The 23,484-nt window shown below is 39.2% G+C and overlaps 1 protein-coding gene across 1 annotated transcript in view; it reads right to left on the reverse strand.

The window, feature by feature from the left end:
- Positions 1–23,484, reverse strand: part of LOC148849868 (phospholipase D delta-like) — a 51,709-nt gene that overhangs the window by 18,534 nt on the left and 9,691 nt on the right. Inside the window, exons 2-3 of the mRNA XM_088945275.1 lie at positions 17,363–17,479; positions 10,078–10,272 (exon numbers count right to left, since the gene is read on the reverse strand). Of these exons, the coding sequence (XP_088801401.1) occupies positions 10,078–10,272; positions 17,363–17,479 (312 nt within the window). The remainder of the gene's footprint in view (positions 1–10,077; positions 10,273–17,362; positions 17,480–23,484) is intronic.

Consider the following 23,484-nt stretch of genomic DNA (forward strand, 5'->3'; position numbering starts at 1 on the left):
TCATTGGAAAGATCATGAAGATAAGAAGTCTTTTGTTTCTCAGTTTGTTAGTCCGGTTATGCTTTGGCATAATCGGTTAGGTCATTTATCCTTTCGGTCTTTGAAGAGTTTGTTTCCTAATTTGTTTGAGTCTGTTCAGATGTCAAATTTGAGATGTGAGAGTTGTGAGCTTGCAAAGCATTGTAGAACATCTTATTCCTTGAGTAATAAAAGTAGTAATTCTTTTGATGTTGTGCACACCAATGTTTGGGGCCCGTATCACATCCCTTCTATGGGGGGGGGGACAAATATTTCTTGTTGCTTGTTGATGACTATACCCATTTTTCTTGAGTTTACCTTGTGCGTTCTTGAGATGAGGTTCCTGTTCTGACCCAGACCTTTCATCAGATGATTTTAACCCAGTTTGGGGTCAAAATCAAAATCCTCAGATCTGATAATGCGAAAGAATACTTTACTAAGCCACTGGCCTCTTATCTACTTGATCATGGGATTATTCACCAGAGTACTTGTCCTTATACACCACAGCAGAATGGGGTTGCCGAGAGGAAGAATAGGCACATATTAGAGGTGGCTAAAAGCATTATGTTTACCTCCAATGTGCCTATCCGTTTCTAGGGCGATGCTATTCTTACAACAGTGTATCTCATTAATCGAGTTCCTTCACGGGTTCTTGAAGTTGACAAGCACTTTATCAGAGAGAAAATCATCACAGGCAAAGTATGCACTCCATACATCAGCTTTGAAGACCAACTAGCAGACATCTTTACAAAAGGGCTAAACCATTCCAAACACCAAGGTCTCTGTGACAAGTTGGGCATGATTGATATCTATGCCCCAACTTGAGGGGGAGTGTTGACAGGTGTATTATATGTACTGTACACAGGTTTAGTGCCCGCAGGGGTAATTTTGTAATTTTGTAGACCTATTGTGTTGTATGGCTAGTATAGTATAAATATAATGCTTCACTCGACTGAAGCAGTTCCTTTGAGGCCTTAACTCAGTTGCCTCTTCTTCCTTTCTCCTTCTCTTTCTTCTCCTGCTCAACATTTGGCAAATAGAATGCCTTTCCCTGGAGTACCTTTCAAGTAACATAGAACTCTTTCTGCAGCAACTAAATGAGTATCTATGGGAGAATGCATAAATTGACTAATAGCACTCACTGCATAGGAAATGTTGAGCCAAGTCATGCAGAGATATAACAACTTCCCAAGCAGTCTCTGAAGCACTCCCCTATCAGATAAAAGTTCACCATCTGTAGCAGAAAGCTTATGATTGGGATCTGTTGAGCAAGAGCAAGTGAAGGGAGGAGAGGAGAAGAGAGAAGAGAGGTGAGTCGAGTAACTGAAAGCCCTCCAGAACACTAGGGGCGAAAGAATGATTTTATTATTTATACTAGTACAGTCGAACAATATAAACAGAGGAGAAATTACAACAGTACCCTTATGGTACTAAACCTGAATACATAAACAACTGTCAATAGGATCAATAGGAGTGGAGGCTGGTTTAGCACCAAGTTTACCAGTCTCAGCAAAGAGGTCAATGACATATTTGCACTGAGAAATGAATATACCATCCTTAGATCTAGCAACTTCAATGCCCAAAAAAATCGAAAATCTCCTAAATCCTTGATTTCAAATTCGGAGTTAAGAAACCTTTTGAGCTTACTGACCTCCTGGGTGTCATGACCCGTGACCACAATATCATCAACATAAACTATTAGAAATCAAGAACAAGGTATGGTCAAATTGAGTTTGTGTGTAACCAAATGAGACAAGTGCAGCCCTGAATCTCTCAAACCAAGCCCGAGGAGATTGTTTGAGACATAAATGGATTTCTGCAATTTACACACCTTCCCTTGCATTTCCTTTCCATACACTCCTGGAGGCAAAGAGATATAGACCTCTTCATGTAGATCTCCATTCAAAAAGGCATTTTTAACATCAAACTAGTGGAGATGCCATTCAAAAGTAGCAATTAGGGACAACAAAACCCGGACCGAGGTCATCTTAGCCACAGGAGCAAAGGTCTCAAGATAGTCAACACCATACATCTGAGTGTAGCCTTTAGCAACCAGCCTGGCCTTAAACCTCTCAATAGAGTCATCAGAATGATATTTAATTGCAAATACCCATTTACAATTCACTGGTTCCTTCCCTTCTGGCAAGTCAACAATATCCCAGGTATGGTTCTTATGCAAAGAATCTAGTTCAGCTATCATGGCATCCCTCCATTCAGGTTTTGATAGGGCTTCTGGTACAAACATGGGTATCACATGGGAAGAAACAAAAGCAAGAAAAGAAATAGTAGGTAGGAGATAGAAGGCTACAGGACAGGTGTTTAGAAATACAATGGGCTGTACACTTCCACTTGCCCTTGCGAAGAGCAATAGGAAGATCAAGGTCTGGGAAAGAAGTAGATGGGTCAGAGGAAGGATGACCTGTTACCTTAGTAATGATAAGAGGAGCAGGAGACTCATCTGTAGGAGTGTAAACAACTTGCCCATGTCTGAATCTGTCTTTGGTACCACCTTTGGGGAATAGGATGAGGTGGAGGAGGAATAGGAATACTGGAGGTAGGCCCAGTGGGAGAAGTGGACACCTCATTAGATGACTCAAAAGGAACAGGAAGAGGAACTGCTAGAGACATAGCAAAGGGTTCCTCAGATTTCTCCCCCTCAGGAGGAATGCTAAAGAAAGGAGTAGATTCAAAAAATGTGACATCCCGAGATACAAAACGGGTGCCACTAACCGAATCAAAACATCAATATCCTTTCTGCGTGGAGGCATATCCTAGGAAAGCACATTTGGCAAGCCTTAGGTTCAAATTTGTGCCCTTGATGGCTGTGAACATGTACATAGCAGGTGCACCCAAAAACACAGAGAGGAAGAGAGAAGAGATCCTCATTCGGAAAGAGAAGGCTAAAGGGGGTTTTGAAGCCAAGAACCCGGGAAGGCATACGGTTAATAAAAAAGGTAGCAGTAAGGACAACATCTCCCCAAAATTTTATAGGAACATGGGATGCAAAAAGGAGGGATCTAGCAACTTCAACCACATGCCGGTTCTTCCTTTCCGCCACTCCATTCTGTTGTGGAATGTAGGAACAAGAACTCTAATGAATAACCCCAAAAGTTTCAAGATAGGTTGAGAGGGTTTTCTCAAAATACTCCTTAGCATTATCAAAATGGAATATTTTGATCCAAGTGTTAAATTGGGTAAGAATGAGTTCATGAAATTTTTGCACAACAGGTGGTACTTCATACTAGGATTTCATGAGATAAATCCAAGTGTAACGAGAGTAATCATCAATAAAAAGGGTAAAGTACCTGTAACCCCCCATAGTAGGCAAATGATATGGCCCTCACACAGCAGTGAACAATAAGAAAAGGAGAAATAGATCTTTTCTTGCTTATTGAATAAGATTGTCTACAATGCTTTGCCAGTTCACATGACTCATAATGAAGACTAGATAAAGACACTCCCTTAAACATATCTGGGAACAAATGACTCAAAGCAGAAAAAGACATGACCAAACGAAAGTGATAGAACATGACTTTGTCAGCAAACTCTGACAAAACTGATTCCAAGGCAACTTCATGAGGTGGTCCAAGAACTCTATCAGGTGTGTCCAGCAAGTATATTCCATTCACATCATGGCCGCTCCCAATCATCCTCTGAGACTGCAGATCTTGAAAAACACAATGAGTGGAAAATAAAAGGTGTCAAAGGTCTTGATATTCCCCTTGCCAGAAATGGGAGCAAGAGACCCATCAGCAAGGGAGATTTTCTCTCTACCAGAGAGGAGGTGGTATGAACAAAAAAGATTAGACAAGCTGGTCATATGGTCTGATGCACCGAAATCAATGATCCAAGAGATTTTATGATTACCTGAAATTGAAGCATGGTTTGCAGAAGCACGAATACCTGAGTGAGCAAATGTTGATGACGATGATGTGTTGCCTGAAGAGTGAGATGTAGAGATAGTAGCTTCCAAGTGATTTAACAACCTTCCATACTTTTCAAAATCTGCCTTCATTGCTGCCAACTGTTCCATGGTTGACTTCTCTTCACTCTCCTTACTTCCTTCTTCAGGTACTGTGGCAACATTAGCTGACTTAGGCTTTCCTGTCTAGCTGGTCTTCTTAAAATTGTTGTTATTCTTAGGTAGAAGATCAGGATGAAGCTTCCAACAAGTGTCCTTAGTATGCCTCGGTTTCTTGCAATATTCACATACCTGCTCCTTCTTCTCAATTGGACTCTTCGATTTTATTCCAGCATGTGCAAAGTGTTCCCGTAGGTGGACTCTGTAACTAAACCTGATGCCTACTCTCCTCACTGCTTACCATAGCATATGCCTGGGCAAGAGTAACCTCATCTTTGGCCAAAATATTCTACCTAATGATATCAAACTCAGGGTTGAGTCCTGTAAGAAACTCAAAGACCCTATTTTATTCCACCAACTTTCTAAAAGTTTCTGCATCCTTCGTACTCTCTCATACAGCTAGCTATCTCCATAACATCAATTTCCTACCATAGGGATTTCAGCATAGAATAGTAGATTGCCACACTCTTCTCCCCCTGTCTTAGGTTCTTCACATCACGCTTCAACTTGTAGACTCTAGCCACATTCAACTTTTTGTGAATAGGTTTCGGTAACACTATCCCAGATCTCCTTGGCTAAGGGCATCCAGAGATAGTGTTGACTGATATGAGGCTGCATAGAGTTGCCCAACCATCCTATGACTATATAATTCTCCTGCATCCATTTCTCAAATTCAGGGTCTACCTCTTCGGGTTTCACCTTACTGCCTGTGAGATGCCCTAATTTTCCTCTACTATAGACATAAATCCTTATAGACTATGCTCAAGCAAGATAATTAGTTCTATCTAGCTTAATTGTGGTCACACCGGTCAAAACGGAATCTACCGAGCCAAGCCCAAAAATAGGCACTTGCTTGAGCTCACTTCCATATTGCTCCATTAATCAAACGAAAATAAAAAAACCAGAAATCTGATCTTTATAAACTTACTTAAAGTCAAACCAGTACCCAAATGCTTGAAAACTAGGGTTTCATTGCGTCCGACTATCGGGGAGAAAGAGAAAAGATGCAACCGCTTCTACTAGAGCTTCCCAATCTCTTCCAAAACTGAACCGCCCTCTTTTAGAAGTCAAAAGGCACCTCCCAAGCACAAAGCTCCACACCCAATGCTTCACTTTTATCTGTAACTTCGAAAATCTCTAATTGGCTAGGGTTTTGGGCAGAAACAGTACAGCATTGCTTCGTGGCAGTTTCCGGCCAAAATACAACTTTCCAAACCCTCTACCAACTAGGCAAAAGGTCCTCTAAATTATAGAGAACCTATCTCTCCATACACTCTCTTAATTGAAGAGTGTATGGGAAAAAGAGAGAAAGAAAAAGAAGGAAAAAGAAACCTGCTCTGATACCAAGATGTAAATCAATCTTGTAAAACTGATATAAACTTGGTAAAATTTAGAGAGAAAGAAAACAGAAAAATAGAGAACAGCAGTACAAAGGAAGAAGATGGAGAAAAGAAGAGGAAGAAGAAGAAGAATTTGAATGTCTCTTCCCTCCCTTCTCTAATCTTTTTGTTAAACTTCAATCTTAGGTTAATTAAAAGTATGCCCTTAAGTGAGCAGCCAGCTAGGCAGTAACATAGCGAGAACTAACAAAAAAGAAATAATAGGCCCATAAAGATAGGCCCATTAGCTAACAAATAAATAAATAGCATATTACAAGAAAAGATACTAGGGCCCATTCGGCCTAGTCTCTCTACAAACCGCATGCCCATGTCTATCCTTGAAGGTCATTTTCCATTCTCCGTTCTGTTTCCTACTTTGTCTCATTTTCCTCTTACTCCCAAAGTTTTTTGCGTTTTGTTCATAATCTTGGGCCTGGAATGGACAAGTTAGATGCTTGATCCACTAAGTGTATCTTCCTTGGTTATTCCAGGGCTCAAAAAGGTTATAAGTGTTATAACCTTGGTTCCTGGCGTTCTTTTGTGTGTTCTGATGTTACATTCTTTGAGTTTGTTCCTTTTTTTCTCCAGGTCAGGTGTTTCTTCTCTTCCATCACCATCACCTCCTCTTCTAGTTCCTGTTGAGGACCCCATTCCTCTTGTTCCAGTTGTGACCAAGTCTTTGCCTCCAGTTCAACTCCCTGCTAAACGACCACCCATTCGGCAAGTGTATAATCATCGTCAGGTATCGGCTCCTCCTCCAGCTTCGTCACCGTTGACAGATCCGGAAGTTGTTACCACCCCCTGTTTCTGACCTTGATCTTCCTATTGCTTTGCGGAAAGGTAAATGTAGTTACACTCTCCACCCCATTTCTAATTATGTTTTTGTATCTCACCTTCCAGCTTCCCATCGCCAGTTTGTTTCTATGTTATCCTCTGTCTCTATTCCAAAGGATGTTCAAGAAGCTCTCACTTCTCCAGGGTGGTGCCAAGCAATGGAGGAAGAACTCTCGGCCCTGATTCGTACTCAAACGTGGGACCTCACCACTCTTCTGCCTGGTAAGCATGTTGTAGGCTGTAAGTGGGTGTACACTGTTAATATTTGCCTGATGGGAGTGTTGAATGGTTGAAAGCCTGGTTAGTTGCCAAAAGTTATTCACAACTGTATGCTATCGATTACATAGACACCTTCTCCCCTGTTGCCAAAATTGGTTTCGTTTGTGTTCTGATCTCCCTTGCTGCTATGTATGATTGGCCCTTCTTTCAGCTTGGCATCAAGAACGCCTTTTTACATGGTGACCTCCTTGAGGAAGTGTACATAGAGCAACCACCAGGGTTTGTTGCTCAGGGGGAGGGTGATAAGGTATGTAGACTTAAGAAGGCTATTTATGGGCTTAAACAGTTCCCCCATGCATAATTTGGTAGATTCAATGAAGTGGTGATGAAATTTGGCATGAAACAGTGTCAAGTTGACCATTCCGTATTTAGTTATGAGTCCAATGCTGGGAAGATCTTATTGGTGTTAAATGTATATGATATTCTTATCACTGGCAGTGGTAGACCAGAGATTGATAGGTTGAAGACTTACTTGCATGATCACTTCTAGACAAAGGATCTTGGCAAATTAAGATGCTTCCTAGGGATAGAAGTAGTGAGGTCCAAGATTGGTATTAATCTGTGCTAGAGGAAATATGTCCTTGATCTACTAGAGGAGACAGGGTTATTAGGTGCCAGACCAGCTGAAACACCCATGGAACTGAATGTCAAGTTGAGTAGTGGTGTAGGTGAGGAGTTTGAAGATCTTGGAAGGTATAGAAGGTTGGTAGGTAAGCTGAATTACCTAACCATCACTCGGCCTGATATCTCATTTGCAATTAGTGTAGTGAGTTAGTTTATGCAAAAAACTCGAATTCCACACTGGGAGGTGGTTCTAAGGATTGTACAGTACTTGAAGGGAGCTCCAGGTCGTGGTTTGTTATATAAGAGTGGAGAAAGTCTTGAGATAGAGGGATACACGGATGCTGATTGGGCCGGTTCCATATCTGACAAAAGGCCCACTACAGGGTATTGCACTTTTCTTGGTGGCAACTTAGTGACATGGAAGAGTAAGAAGCAGACAGTGGTAGCAATAAGTAGTGCAAAGGCTGAATATAGAGCCATGGCACACACAACATGTGAACTAGTGTGGTTGAAGCATCTCCTAGAGGAAATGGGGTACTCGATTGACACAACTATGAAGCTATATTGTGATAATCAAGTTGCAGTTCATATCTCCTCTAATCCTGTGTTTCATGAAAGAACAAAGCATATAGAAGTTGATTGCCACTTTGTACGTGAGAAGGTGCTTAATGGAGTGATAAGTACAACATATGTGAACACAGGAAATCAATGGGCAGATCTGTTTACCAAAGGGTTGATTTGGGGAAGAGTGGACTACATATGTAAAAAGTTGGAATTGTATGACATATACTCACCAATAGACTTGTTCATGGGTCGGATAGCCCAACGGCCCGGCCCGCACCCAATCGGGTTTGGACATGCAATTAGGCCTTTTGGGCCTAACAAGCCCGATTGTGTGTCTGGCCGGACTCAGGATTTGTAAAAAAAACCCAGCTCGGCACGACTCATTTATATAATATAAAATACATAACATTTATTATAATATATATTAATAATTAAATATATACATTTTTTATTTTTTCTTTATAATTTCTCTCTCTATTCAGTCGCTTCAGCAGCGGCATGAGCTATATACTTCGGGCTTGGGCTCGGGCCTAGACCCAGGCTTCGGGCTTTTTATGAGGGCACTCGGGCCCAAGTTGTAGGCCTGATGGTCGGGCCGGGCTCGAGCTCGGGCCTTAAAAAAATCTGTTAATGCAGAGTGAAAGACCGGCCTGGCCTGGCCCATGAATAGGTCTACTCACCAGCTTGAGGGGGAGTGTTAGAGTTGGCTGTAAAGGGGTAGTATAGGCATTTTACATTAAGTTATATGCTAAATGTAATTATAAGTGGATCTTAAGTTAGCTGATGTGGCTCTCACTTAAGTGAGGGCATAAGAGTAATTCTGATTTGTTTAGAAAGGTATAAATAAAGCCTGTCTGACTAGAGAGGGTGATTTTTCTCTCTAATTCAACCAGAACAGTTTTCTCTTCTTCTCTTCTTCCTACTGTTTCTACAGATTCTTCTTCTTATTATTATCTGGAATTATAAGGACACTATACCTGAATTCTATCAAGTATGTTACAGACACTGTATAATGTTAGGAAGACAAAAGGAGGACTCTAATTTCTCAAGGGATAGGATTTGGATCAGAAATGTACTGCCTAAATTGGCTAAGGGGGTTAAGTAGGTATACAGGTGGTGGATGAGAGGTGTGTTTTGTGCAATAAGTATGGAGACAACAAGTCATCTACTGATTCATTGTGATTTTGTTTACTGGATTTGGGGAAAATGTTGGAAATTTCAGATAAGTTAAATTTCAGCTCTTTTACTGCTTCAAAACACTTCAAAATGTTTTTTAGATTGACAAGCTGCATAATGAAGATGACTAGATGAGTGACATGAATACTTTCTCTTCCCATCAAGAAACCTCAAATCAGGTTCAGATTTGTAGCCTTCACCAAAAAGGCATTCAGAATATCTGCTACCATTAATAGCAACATTTATCTAACAATTTTGTTCAATTGTAATTTTCTTTCTTCTTACATTTTTATTTATTTATTACATGCTTTATGACGTCCTGGGCTGACCTGTTTGACATGGATGATCAAACTGTTGACCCACAACCCAGAGCCAAGAACGGTTCAATTTCCGGGTCACTTATTACAGCACTGACAAGGACTAGAGTTAGCTACTTGGCTTGCCTACCAAGAAGCTCAAAACCTAATTAGAAGTTGAAGCATGTGAAAATTAAACAACACTGTGGCTACCCTTTTGGGTTACCCCCTATATGCCCATGTTTATTCTCCATATTCCAATAAAAAACTTGGTCTGAAGTTTTGTAGTATGTCCTAAGCATAGAGTTTTCTATAAATAGGGGCAGTTCAATTCTCTTGGATTGCAGCCTCAAATTTGGCATTTTTGTCAGGGGTGTGGAACTCCTCATAAGCATTAACCGTTTCATCAAAAGAACCGGCTCTTCATAAAAAATAGGTAGGTAAATCTTCTTGAACAGATTATGCAGGGGATAATGGCCATTTAAGGTTTTCTTGATGCCTCAGTTCCTTATTTGTACTCATTTACTTGGACCAAAAGAAGTAAAAGAAAAAGATGAGGATGATGAAATCCCCATAAGAGCATTGCTTAGGATTTGGAGATGTTATCCAAGATCAACTTCAAGGCTTGAAGCATATGTTCTATGCTGTGTGTCTATGCATTAGTCAACAGTAACTTGTTGAGGGTATTGGTGTATTTTTACAATTACTTTTCTTTGGTAATAAAATATGGACAGTGAAGGATGTTGGATTATGATAATCAATTACTTATTCCAAAACCGACAGTATATAATCCAAAAAGTCTACATGCAGTATTTCAAGCATAATGAAATAAGGAGCAGGTTAAACAGAAGTTCTAAAATAGAATCAAAGAATGAATTGTACTCACAGGGAATGTAGGATTGTGATAATCATCCTGAAACACAGAATCAAGATCAAGAAACAATCGATGATCAGGTGTGTCATATCGGCCATCACAAAGATCAAGCCCACCTATAAATGCAGTAATTTTTCTGTTATTTCCAGGTCCTTGTGTGTCCACTAACACACATTTTTGGTGATGTGTAAAAAGGGTACCAACAACCTGGATGCAGACATAACAAAAGAAATTTCAACAAAATAAAGATTATTAAGAAGCTAAAATCATCAAGTGGAATTATGTACATAAAGGAAATCTATTCTGGTTGTCAATAAAAAAAATTAAAAACTGAACCAACTTGAACCATCTTCCAACAAACAACCACCAATCACTTAATTGATATTTGTGTCTCTCATACCAGAAGTAGACAGGGTCAAGTACAGTTGTGTTAGACCACAAATAAATAAGGTCAAGCATGTAAGATATACTGATAAGTTCCTGAGGTGCATTTTCAGAAGCCAGCATAAGTTAGATATTTAGAAGTTGGTAGGCTTTTCTCTTGGTGCTTTTTTAAAGTTCTCTTTAATTTTCAGGAGGCAGGGGTGTTTTGGTATTTTCACATTTGGTGGTCCAGCTTTGGGATTCTGTTGTCTGTGTCATTCTTAATGTTAGTTTTAGTCTCCCAAGTAGGGGTGTCAATAGGTCAGGTTCAATTTGGGTCCATTTATACCCAGACCGGTACCCCATTATATGCATCAGTACCTTCTTTGGTGGGTCAGCACCCAAAGAGTGTAAAATTCAAATATCACCATTTTGGTGACCAATGGCAGAAGATCATCTAGGACAATGATTTTGAATTTTGAATAGGACGAATCTGTAAATAAAAACATCTTGTATTTTGAATGATGCTTTCCTGATACAAAATGCTCTGTATATATTATCCTTTTAGGAAATCTTTCCTCCAGTTAAAGTTAAAACAATACTTCACTTTTACTTTTCAAAGAAACCTGGTACTAGTATTTCCCAGTGTTTTAAAAGTGAGAGGCACAAGAAAAGTGCAAGGGCCTTTTAGCTCCAAGGTGTAAGGCGCAAGACGAGGTGTGTACCCAGACAAAGCCAGGCATAAACCCCTCTTGTACTATGGGGTCAGTGACAAATACACCCCCCCTGAAATTTCATTTGCGACAAAGACCCCCTGAACTTTCACTTTGCAACAAATACCTCCTGACCATTAAGTCAGATGATGGAATGTGTTAATTTACCAAAATACCCACCTAAACTTTTCATATTTTCTTTTTCTTGTCATTTTCTCTTAAACCCAGTTGACCAAAAATACCTCCATTTTCTCCAAATGAAACTATCTAAAATAACAAGAATCATTTCACTGGCATAGAAAAAAAAAGTTTTTTTTTTTTTAATTCTCGATTCACTTCACTCACATGAATGCCTTTCTTTATCTTAAAATATAAAAACTATCCACTCTGTTCTCCAATAATTCAAGAAAAAGCAAATGGAAGCATAAATTTATATCTATTAGAAAGAAACCTCTACCATTTCATTTGAATATTGAATCCAGCCAGAAATTTGCAAGGATCTATTGGAGCAATCAAGAGGCCTTCAATGTTATATTTAGAAAACTAATCAAATCATAAATCATTCAAATAAATAAAAGGGTATTTTGGGGATTTAAAAATAAATAAACAGCTGAATGAGAATTTTTTGAAGTTAACTGATGGAACTCTAATGGAGGGATTATCAAAAAAACTCTAACAGAGGGGAGTATTTGTCGCAAAAGTGCAAGTTCATGGGGCATTTGCCACTAACTCCATAGTACAGGGAGGCCTTTGTAATTTATACATAAAAACAGGCAAATTGATCAAAAAATACTTAAAATATGCAAACCTGAATTCTAAAATAAATTAAATACTTTAAAGATTTACTACCTCAAAAAAAAAAGCATAACATATAAAACAAATTCAAAGTGGAAGTGAAACCAAGCAAATGCAGATCATACCAAAGTGCTTCAAGAACTCAACAATGTTTGCTTATCTCCTAGTTGCATTACATCAATTTCCTAAAGCTTAGGAAATTGGAGCCTTTTATGAATGTGAAGCACTGATAGGCCTAAAGCTGGAGGAAAGGCCCCTCAGATGCAAGCCCAAACAAGCCCATAAACGAGTTTGGGGGCAGTACCTCTGAGCTGAATATTTTGCCATATATAATGTAGGAAACTGTGGACCCCACATTAAGTGTATTCGTGTGATACCCTGAGATGTACTTAGATTTAAATTGATTAGGATCAGCTTTCCTGGTAGGATTAGTTTTATTCTATCTTATCTAGGATTAGATTTATTTTAATCTTATCTTTTATTGCCATGTAAGCATTAAAGTTCTTTTACAATTAGGAAACTATGTATATAAATTAAGAGTGGGGTGGCTGTTTTTAAACACACCAACCACTCTCTTCTTTCTAAAACCTCTCCACCAGTTCTCCCTCTTCATCTCTCTTTTTCTTCTCATCTTCTCTCTTCCTTTCTTTATTTTCTGTTCAAAACCTAAGAGATATTTGTAGTCTTGTACGACTACTTATAAAAGGGGGTTGGTTTTGTGATTTTGGTAGCAGTTTATTCTATTTTGGGGTTTGGGATCAAAGATCAGTTTTATTGTTTTTTCTTTATTAGCGAAAACTTTGTTATTTGAGATCCTATTCACAAAAAGATAATTTTGCATGGACTCCCCTCCACTTTGGAGGATACTTGCAAGTCAAAGTGTGTCCATGAGCTGACTTGTGTCCAACTTTTTGAAATACATATCATTCTAATTAATTCATCTCCAAATTCTAAATGGCGGCCTAGACCTTTCAGGTTGCTTGAGGCTTGGAAAACGCATGAAAGATGCAAGAATATTATTTCTGAAACTTGGAATGTTGAGGTGGAAGGGACAAAAATGTATGGGTTGTCTAAACAAATTTCGAAGTTAAGTTAAATCTGGGAAAGTGGAACAACTCCACCTTTGGATTCATTGGAAAAAATATATATAGAAAAGCTCAACGCTGACCTGGTAGAGGTTCAAGGGCTTCCTCCTAGCCTGGCTACTGAATCTACGAGAAAAGAGTTGGAACTGAATTTGGATCTAGAACTCAAAAGAGAGGAGATATTATGGCATCCAAAGTCTAGAATCCAGTGGGGGATATGGCAAGTTATCTGGGTTGTGAGAAAGGAAATTGGCCCATCAAGTACCTAGGATTACCACTTGGTGACAATCCTAAAGCTTTGAGTTTTTGGAATCCAGTGGTGGAAAGGTTTGAGAAGAGATTAGCTGGGTGAAAGAGAAATTGCATTTCTTTAGATGGGAAGATAACATTGATCAAATCTACTGTAGCTAACCTTCCTGTCTTTTTTATGTCGATTTTTAGGATGCCCCAGGCTGTTGTGAGAAAGCTGGAAAAGATCATGAGAGACTTTTTGTGGGGACCTGGGGAAGGGAAGAAAGATTAGGTCTTATTGAGTAGAAGGAGGGCTGGGGATTGGGATCATTATAATTAAAAATTGGGCCTTATTGAGTAAGTGTCTATGGAGATTCCTCAATCACATCAGGTATGATTTGGTCTTGGGTCAAAAGATTAGATTTTGGAAAGATATTTGGGTTGGGGAGACCCCTTTGATGGAGATCTTCCCTTCACTTTATGCTATTACCAATCTCAAAGGCAGACCGGTGGCTGAGTTCATTTTCTCCTCTTCCTCTCCTTCTGAGCTAAATTGGAAATTTGGAACTTGGGCCTCATTAGGAATCTTAGAGAATCTGAAATTCCCCTTGTTTTTGCTTTGCTCTCTTTGCTGAATCCAGTGGTTCTTGGGGATGGGGGCATGGACAGTAGGGTCTGGACCCTTAATTCGGCTGGGACTTTCACTTGTAAATCCTTTTTTAACTCCCTTGTAGCTTCCTCACCTTCTCTTTCACCTACTTTACCTGTTAAGGAAATATGGTGTTCTCCCATCCCTCCTAGAATCAATGCTTTCTATTGAGAAGTGTTTCATGGTTGCATTAATACTTGTGATAAGCTTCAAAGGAAGTAGCTTGGGAGGGTTGTTTAACCCTTCTGCTTGTAGGTGTCTACTAAAAGAGGTAGATTGATGTGGAAATGCACAAGGGCAGCAATAATTTGGACAGTCTAGGAGGAAAGAAACTCTAGAATTTTGGGGGAAAAGAAGAGGAATAAGGAAGAACTGATTGAGGTCATAACCCTAAGAGTGGCACATTGGTTCAAGACCTTGAATTTGTTCTCAGACTTTAAGATTGATGATTTCTTCAAAGCTTGGGGGGACTATAGCTGCCTCATCTTCTAGAAGACAGATTGCAACAGTGATCTGGTCTCCCCTGCCTTGTGGCTGGTTGAAACTGAATTTCGATGGGAGTAGTGTGGGCAATCCAGGCCCCGCTGGAATTGGAGGAGCTATCAACAGAATTGTTAGCAGCTATTTATGGGCTTGAGAAATCCAAGGAAATGGGCTTTGAAAGGCTAATTATTGAAGGTGATTCCAAAACAGTTGTGGACTGGACCGACTGGTTAAAGAAAGGGGAAGGAGTTTCATGGCATTTAAGGAATGATCTTAGGAGGTTCAAAAGGTCTCCAGGGATATACTGATTCAAGTTAATTGGGTTAGAAGGTCGGCCAACAATTTGGCGGATAGTTTAGCTAAACAAGGGGGTTTGGACACTGATTCTTCCAGAATTCAGTCAGCTAGAAAAGGAGGATTCTGGAAATAGTTTAGGAGAGTTCCTGGATTATCAGATTTGTAATGTGATGACTTGTCACCCTCTTGTTATTTATTCTGGAAGTAGTTTAGGAGAGTTCCTGGATTCAGTCAGCTTGTTATTTATTCTGGAAGTTGGTCTATGTATTTGGGTGATGACTTGTCACCCTCTTTTGTAACTTGTTTTATCTTTAATTAAATTTTTATTTTACTTATCAAAAAAAGGGGGGTTGGACATATTTGTAATATTTGGGGGTTTGGACACTTGGTGTCTATTTGTATCCTCACAACTTCTTGTTGTGCTGCCTTAATTTGCTTAATGAAATATTTTTTCTGAGTTATTGATCAAAAAAAAAAAAACAAAAAGGCTTTGGAGGTTTGGGGAGCAACAAGGGAGTCCTTAGAGAAAAGTGAGCGAAACTAAATATGGATCAAGAAACTCGGATGAGATCTGGGTGTCTAAGCCAATCTTATGGATGGATTTTCAGTGCGGAAGGGAATTGAGAAAGCTTATAACCATTTTCAGTGTAGAGGTGTAAGATACAAGATATGTAATGGCAGAACAGTAAAATTATGGAGGGATGCCTGGTGTGGGGACAGATAATTAACAGAAGTCTTCCCAAATTTGTTTGAGTTGGCAGTTGACAAGGAGATAGTATGGCACATTGCTTCCAGTGTCGGAACGGAAGTATGATGTGGGCACCACAATTCAGAAAAAGTTTAGAGGATTAGGAAGTTGGTTCTGTGGTGGAGCTGCTGAAAGGGCTGTATGACACTCAGGTGAAATTCAGAACTTAGAAGATAGGAGGATATGGATCCGGGAAAGTCAGGAAAGTTTTCAGTGTTAAATCTTTTTCTGATAATTCAGCAGTTATAAATAGACTGAGGTCCCAATTAACACAGTTTGCTGGAAAAACATTCCACCCAAGGTGGCTTTTTTTTTTTGTGTGGACTGCCTACTTGAACAAAATCCTAACTAGAGATAATATAGTAAGGAAGGGTGTGGCTGTATTATCAACTGAATGTGTGCTGTGTGAGGAGGCTGATGAATCTTTTTCTGATAATTCAGCAGTTATAAATAGACCGAGGTCCCAATTAACACAGTTTGCTGGAAAAACATTCCACCCAAGGTGGCCTTTTTTTGTGTGGACTGCCTACTTGAACAGAATCCTAACTAGAGATAATATAGTAAGGAAGGGTGTGGCTGCATTATCAATTGAATGTGTGCTGTGTGAGGAGGCTGATGAATCAGTGAACCATATGCTGCTGCCTTGCAGATATGCACAAGATATTTGGGTTAAGTTTATGGGCATGCTTGCCATTAAGGGGTGCTGTCCACAATCTGTGTTGGATTTCTTAAATGGTTGAAGGTAATGGATTGAGTAAGAGAGGTTAAATCATTTGGATATTGATCCCAGCAGCTGTCTTCTGGAATCTGTGGAAGGAAAGAATTCCAGAAAATTCAAGGATAAGGAATGTTTGGTGGACAAAGTTTTTCAGATGATATTGGGCATGTTGCATTCATGGCTGAATGTTCATAAGTCTTTTAAGGGAAGGAGTCATGGTACATATTTTGTATTTGAAAATCTATTTTGTAAATTGCAATGGTATAGTTTATTAGCAATGCAGGGGCAGTTTTTTTTTTTTTTTGCAAGCTCCCCTTGTACAGTGTCTTTGTTGTTCAGGGAATTTTTAAGATAAATGAAAATTACTTTAACTTTTCTCAAGGAAAAAAAATGCTCTGAAGTGGATATAAAGCTACCCCAATACAACTTCTTTCTAACACCTCTCTAGACAATGAATCTATCTGATTTCTGGATGTTACACCAGAACAAAAGTTTCCTGAATTGGAATTATGTTGTTTAGCCCATGGAATATATACAGGAAGATGGAAAAGACAGGCCACAAAGGAATAGTTTCACTGGACACAACCATCTGATATATCAAAAACATAAATTAAATAAGACTCCAAAACATATAAAGCTACTCTAAAGGTTAGAACCCCCAATACAACTTCCTTCTTCCTAACACCTCTCCAGACAATGACTCTATCTGATCTCTGGATGTTACACCAAAACAAGAATTTCAGACAAAGTTTCCCTTAATAGAACTATACTGTTTAGCCCATGGAATGTATACAAGAATATAGAGAAGGCAGGCCACTAAGGAATAGTTTCACTGGGCATATGTGACAAGAAATTCCAATAGATTGTTTGCATAATTTAATAAAAAATGCAAAAGTAGGGATCATGTAGTAAACCAATAATAACATGTATGTATTTTGCCTTCCTGGTCAAGGACAGGAAAATTTTGCATTCAGAAAAGGAAATCGAGTTAACTACACCTAAGAAAAGAGAGATAGAAGTAGTAAATGAAAAATTAATAGTAGTTTCATCCACATATATCAGTGGATTCTCTGTTAATCTAACAAAGTTTGTAAAATGAGAACTTCCATTAGCATGATCAATTACTTCATATGTAATGCAAACATACTGCAGCCAAATGATAACAAAATATATTCCAACAAAACAATATAACTTATGACATGGTATAAATCCTGCCTGTTGCTTGACAACGCTAAGCTTATTGCTGGCATAACGAGGCGATAGCACACAAATGACTGATGAATGCTTGAAAAATTTCTTGGTTTCCTCATCATGAGTTTGCATCACACCAGCCTGCACCCAAAATCATGCTGCCTTAAGACTAAGAATATGTAGTCTCACCCATATTTAACAAAAAATATGGTTACAATTATCTTACAAAATTATATCCAGATAATGATGGCAACACATTGCAGAAGAGCACATAAGGGCAACATCCAGATTCCAGAGAACATTATAAGCATTTGCTTTATTAAGCAAATAGAGAGACATCAGCAAGAAACAAGTAAAAGTTTTCAAAATGGATAAATAACATAATATTTGTATACCCAGTGCCAATCATGAGTAAACATAAGTTCAGACACAACAATATTATTGAGATATTAAGATCAACACCAGGGCCAGAGCTCAAAAGTTTCTCCTGAGAGACCCATAGAACTTATAATAAAAACAAATTATAAAATCCAATTAGAAAATAGCATCAGCTGTCTCACCCCAGCACACCCTTTTTACATTTGAGCCCAAAACAGTTGCTGTCTATTGGCCCCCTGTCTAGCCAAAGCATCCTCCACACTGTTTGCAGACCTTTGTTCTCACCTTATTTGTAGCCGCATGTCTTTTGAATACCATCTGAACTGTCTTAATTTATTTCTTAAGTTCTATATCACTCTCTTTTCCTTCATTAACCAGCTTATTACCTCATTTGATTCACCTTAAATCATCAACCATTCAACTCCCATTTCCTTGGCTTTCTGCACCCAAATACTTCTGCCAAAATTTGTCTTTGTTGAATCTCCTTCTCTAATTGGACCTGAGTACATCACAATTATAGTTCCCTTCTCATCCCTTTTTACTCCAATTCCAGAAATCCCAGGATTGCCCATGCTACTTCCATCAAAATGCAGCTTTGACCACCTGCTTTCCAGAGCCATCCAATCCTTTTTTTCCTTTTGGTTTTTAGATGGCAATCCTCCAATTTATAATAAACCATTCTTTTTTTATCAGTAACTCAGAAAAAGGTTTTATTAAGATTAAGAGAAAGCAGGACAAGACATTGTGGAAGATAAAGTAGACACCAAGTGTCTAAAACCACCAAAATATTACAGCTGAGCTCAAAATATGGTCCGACTCCGAACCCCTTGCTTAGGTAGATCATCTGCCAGGCTGTTGGCAGATCTTCTAACCCAATTAACTTGAATAAATATGTGTCCCTAGAGGGCCATTTAAACCACCTAAGAACATTCCTTAGATGCCAAGATACTCCTCCCTTCTTTAGCCAGTACACAACTATTTTGGAATTGCCTTCAATAATTAATCTTTCAAGGCCCAATTCTTTGGTTTTCTCAACTCCAAAAATAGCTGCCAAGAATTCTGCAATTGCCACATCACTAATGGACCTGAGAAGAAAGCACATATATTTCCTTCCTTGTCCCTGATTACTCCTCCAATTTCAAAGGGGCCAGGATTGCCCACACAACTCCCATCAAAGTTCAGTTTCAACAAGCTGCTTGATGGAGGTGACCAGCCCACTGTTGCTATCTGCCTTCTAGAAGAGGAGAAAGCTATAGCCCGCCAAGACCTAAAAAAAAATCATCAACCTGAAAGTCAGAAAACAGATCCAAGGTTTTGACCTGATGAGCCATCCTTAGAGTTATGATCTCAATCAAGGCTTCATCATTCCACTCCTTTTCCCCAAATATAATTGAATTTCTTTCCTCTGGAACTGTCCAAACCACTGCTGCCTTGGTACATCTCCACATTAGCCTGACCCTTCTATTTGTACAACTGCAATTAGAAGGCTAAACAAACCTTCCAAGCTGACAGGAGCCAGGAGGGAGCAACTACAACCAAAAAGTGAAACAAACCAATCCCAGAAAAAACCAACAAAGGGATAGGAGATTAAGAGATGAAATGCAGTCTCGCCATTTAACTTACATAAGCAGCACCAATTAGGGGATGACACCAGTTTGGCCTCTTCCTTTGGAGCTTATTGCAAGTGTTAACACAACCGTGATACACAGAAAGCATGGACTCTAGGAGGAATGGGAGAACACCAGATTTCCTTGACAGGGAAAGAAGGAGAATGGGAAGGTAAGGAGGCTACAAGGGAATTAAACAAAGGTTTACAAGTGAAGAACCCGACATGATTAAGAGTCCACACCCCCATCCCCAAGAACTAAAGGCTTCAGCAAGGTAAGCAAAGCAGACACACTGGGGATTTCAGATTCTCTAAGGTTCCTAGTGAAGCCCAAGTTCTAGTTCAACCCAAGAGGGGAAAGAGGGAGACAAATAAACTCTGATTTTCCAATCGAGGTGAGCAAAAAAAACCGAAAAACCGGTTAACCGAACCGGTCAGTTCAGTTTCGGTTCGGTGTTTCTAAAAAACCGAAGGTACCGGTTCGGTTTCGGTTAACCAATATAGAAAACTGGCGGTTAACCAAACCGACTCGGTATACATATATTTCTATATATTTATATATATATTTATTTATATTATATATATATATATGTTTATATTTTTTATATATTATAAATTAATAAATATGCATTATATATAAATATATATTTTATAATATATGATATATTATTTATTATTTAAAATATAATATTATATATATATTTATAATTTTTATTATATATTTATATATATTTATAATATATATTGTAAAAATTAAAAAACTGAAAAACTGACGAACCGAACCGGTGGCCAACAATCGGTTAACAAACTAGAGTTCGGTTCCGGTTACCGGTTTTCCAAAAACCAGTAGTACCAGTTCAGTTCCAAAATATGCCCCACGGTTCGGTTAACCAAATCGTGTTTTCCAAAAACCATAGTAGCTACAACCAACATCTCAGGTTCGTTACAAAATAGCTATTTACTCATTAGCCCTCACATTTCCAATGCCCATCCCCCCTTCTGTTCAACTTCGTCAACTTCTCCAAACTAAGCAAATTAACCTCTCATAATCCAATTTTTTTCACCACAACTTGTGAGCACCCCACCCAGAGAAATAGGAGTAGTGGTGTAAATGGGTTATAGGATGTTTGCAATCAAGTCATTACTCAAAACTTGTCAATGGTTTGGGCTGTTCAGTGGTTGATTTTTTTGAAGGTACTCAAGGTCTTAGACAAGGCAACCCTGACCCATTATCGCCTTTCCTTTTTACCTTGGTAGTTGATGTTCTGAGCTAATTGATCTCTAGAGCCAATAGCCTATAGCTAATTAAAGGTTGGTCAGTTGGGAGGAATTCTAGTCACTCATTTGCAATTTTCTAATGCTATCCTAGTTTTCTATGATGTGGACTGTAGAGATTGGGTGGAAATTTTGAAGTTGGTAGTGAACCTTTTTGAGAGAATCTCCAAATTTGAAGATTAATTTATAATTTTTTTAACTTATAATAAACCATTCAAGCATTTTAAAATTGTAAATGCAATATGGTAATTGTTAGACAGTGTATGCCCTTAGCTCCAATCAACATGATGTACATTATGACATTTATTTTAATGAATAAAGTACATATTTGATTCATATTATTATGGTGTGTTTTTGTGTAATACCCGTGTTAGTTTAGAATCTTCACAGTCGTTGGATGGACCTGGGGAGATTTATCCTACAAAGGCTGACACTGATGTGCCACCAAGTTGGTTGGGGTAGCTTGTCTCAGCTGCCAGGGTGAGACCTGAGGTACATGCAGTGTGGGTTTTCTTGAAACCCTGAACCGGACCAAAATTCCAGTATTGCCCTGGACCTTGGAGATAGATGGGCAAAACTATAATGTTACACCTGACCCCTAAACTCGATTATGATATTGCACTAGGTGTCGGATTGGGCTATCTTTGATATGCCAATCAGTGAGATCCTTAGAGGGGGTCAAAACCTGGGTATGTTGGTACAGTCCGAGAATTCATCTGATTGGGTGATCATAGTGACAGGACCATCCCCTTTGTCAGATAAAGTAAATGATCGGGGATGCACTCTCTCTGATGGAAACCTAAACTGCCGGCAGTTGATTTCAACTGTTGAAATTTGTTTTGCAAAATATATTTATATAGATACACACACATATATTCAGGGGTTCATTGTATTCAGTAGTGAATTCGGCCAGGCCTTGTAACAGAGGCTGGGTTGAACCCATGTGGCTAATGTGTAGATCAATGATAGGGTCCCACGCCATACAAAGAGAGCCAAGCTAGCCAACATTAAAGTGGAAGTGAGCCTGAAAGCTTAATGGGCCTAAAATCCCATTAAGAACTGGGTTAATTAGATTAATTAAATAGGGGCAGATCTGGGATTTAGATCAGCAGATAAAATAAGGGATTATCCTTATCCACTTAAAGAGTCCAAATCCAAATAAAGATTTGGATCAAAGGAACTCCTAATTTGATTAGGAAGGCTGATCTTTATCTGCAGATAAGATAAGGGATTATCCTTATCATTAAAGACTCCAGATCCAAATAAAGATTTGGATCAGGAAACTCCTAATGAGATTAGGAAGTTGTCTCTTTTAAGGCTATAAATAAGAGAGCAGGGTAAACTTTGAAGACACACTCACTCAATACAAAGAGAAGACAACTCAGTTAGACTGATCTTGCCTTCAGCTCTTTTTCTCCCTGCTCTTGCTGCCCTACCCTGTTCGATTTCCAATTCTTGGATTTGATCAAGATTCGATCTTGATATTGTTTCTTGCCAGAAGAAACAATTTAGAAGTTGTGTTCATTGTCCCATTTGGTTATTGCTGAAGAATCACAAGTTCTTGGTGAAGAACTACTTGTTGATCTTACCTCATCCTAAGCTGTGTCATCTTCAGTGGAGGGAGGATTTGGTACACTCTTTGGGCGTGAACACCTACATTGGGAGGAGAATTCTTGCGTGGATTCCATATCAGGTATATCCCTCCCTAATTTTGGTTTTAGATTTGGTCCGGTTTAGTTACAAGAACGAACCTTGAAAATGTAGTTTTCTAAATCGAGAATGGGATTCCCGGATGGGAGTAAATAAATTTTTGAAATTTCGCCCAACCTTCCTGTAGGGTTCGGCCATCCATATGATGGATCTCCCATCCCTTCAGTAATACTATAGAAGTGCCCATGTAGTACCAAGTATGTATAAATTGTTATGTTATACATAACCAAATTATGGAGTAAGAATTAGTATGGAAGTGTAGGATCACCAAACTTGTGAATCTCTAGAGGTTAGAAGTATCGAAGGAGTATGTGTTTATGTATACACATTATGCTACACGGTTTGGGGATACACTCACTCACAAGACTTGTCCCCTGCATTCTTGCCCAGGCTTTTAAATAGGCCAATACAACTACCATGGTGCCTTGTAGGACAACCTACCCAAATGCCCAGCAATGGGCCTATACAACCGTTTGTCCAAGTTGTCCTGTTGGAGCCACATGGCCCAAACCCAAGGCCATGGCTTTGCATGTGCACCAAGTGTCAAGGATAGCCTCCAGCATTCCACCAAGCTTGCATGTGCTGCATCGCATGCAACTGTTCCCATGCCTTATCTGAATGCCAACACAAACAACTGCTCATAACAACCCATGGCCAATAATGGTTGCCTATGCATGCACACACCTCGTACACATTAGACACCTGCATGTCCACTTGCCTAGCTCAGCCAATTTGTCTCAGCTCGATCAACTCCACCCCAACTCACTAACGTTCAACTAGCTCCTAGCTAGCTCAGTTCAACTAACACACCCTTCCAGCTCAAGTAGCTGCCTATTGTCATCTATAGCTACTTGCACTATTGCCTCCACCTAAATCCTTTGGCCATGCCAACAGCCACCATTGGTCATGTTCGCATGACACCATGAACCAGGCTAGATACCCACGCTACACCCAATCCAATACTGCCTTGTGCCTGTGTAGGCCGCCTGCGTGTCCCTATGCAATACATAAGCACTCCATGCTTCTGCTTCAACTTAATTTGCCAACCAGCCTCCTACTTTGGACATCCTTCCACCCTACAAATATAAAAGCTTTGGCCGCCATCATATCTTGGACTTCTATCGATCACAACTTCAGGGAATTCCCCCATTAAATACTTTTTAACTTTGGTATTTTG

This window comes from Nelumbo lutea, chromosome 5, assembly GCF_056320005.1.
Source record: "Nelumbo lutea isolate HS-2025 chromosome 5, American lotus-T2T, whole genome shotgun sequence".
NCBI lineage: Eukaryota > Viridiplantae > Streptophyta > Magnoliopsida > Proteales > Nelumbonaceae > Nelumbo > Nelumbo lutea.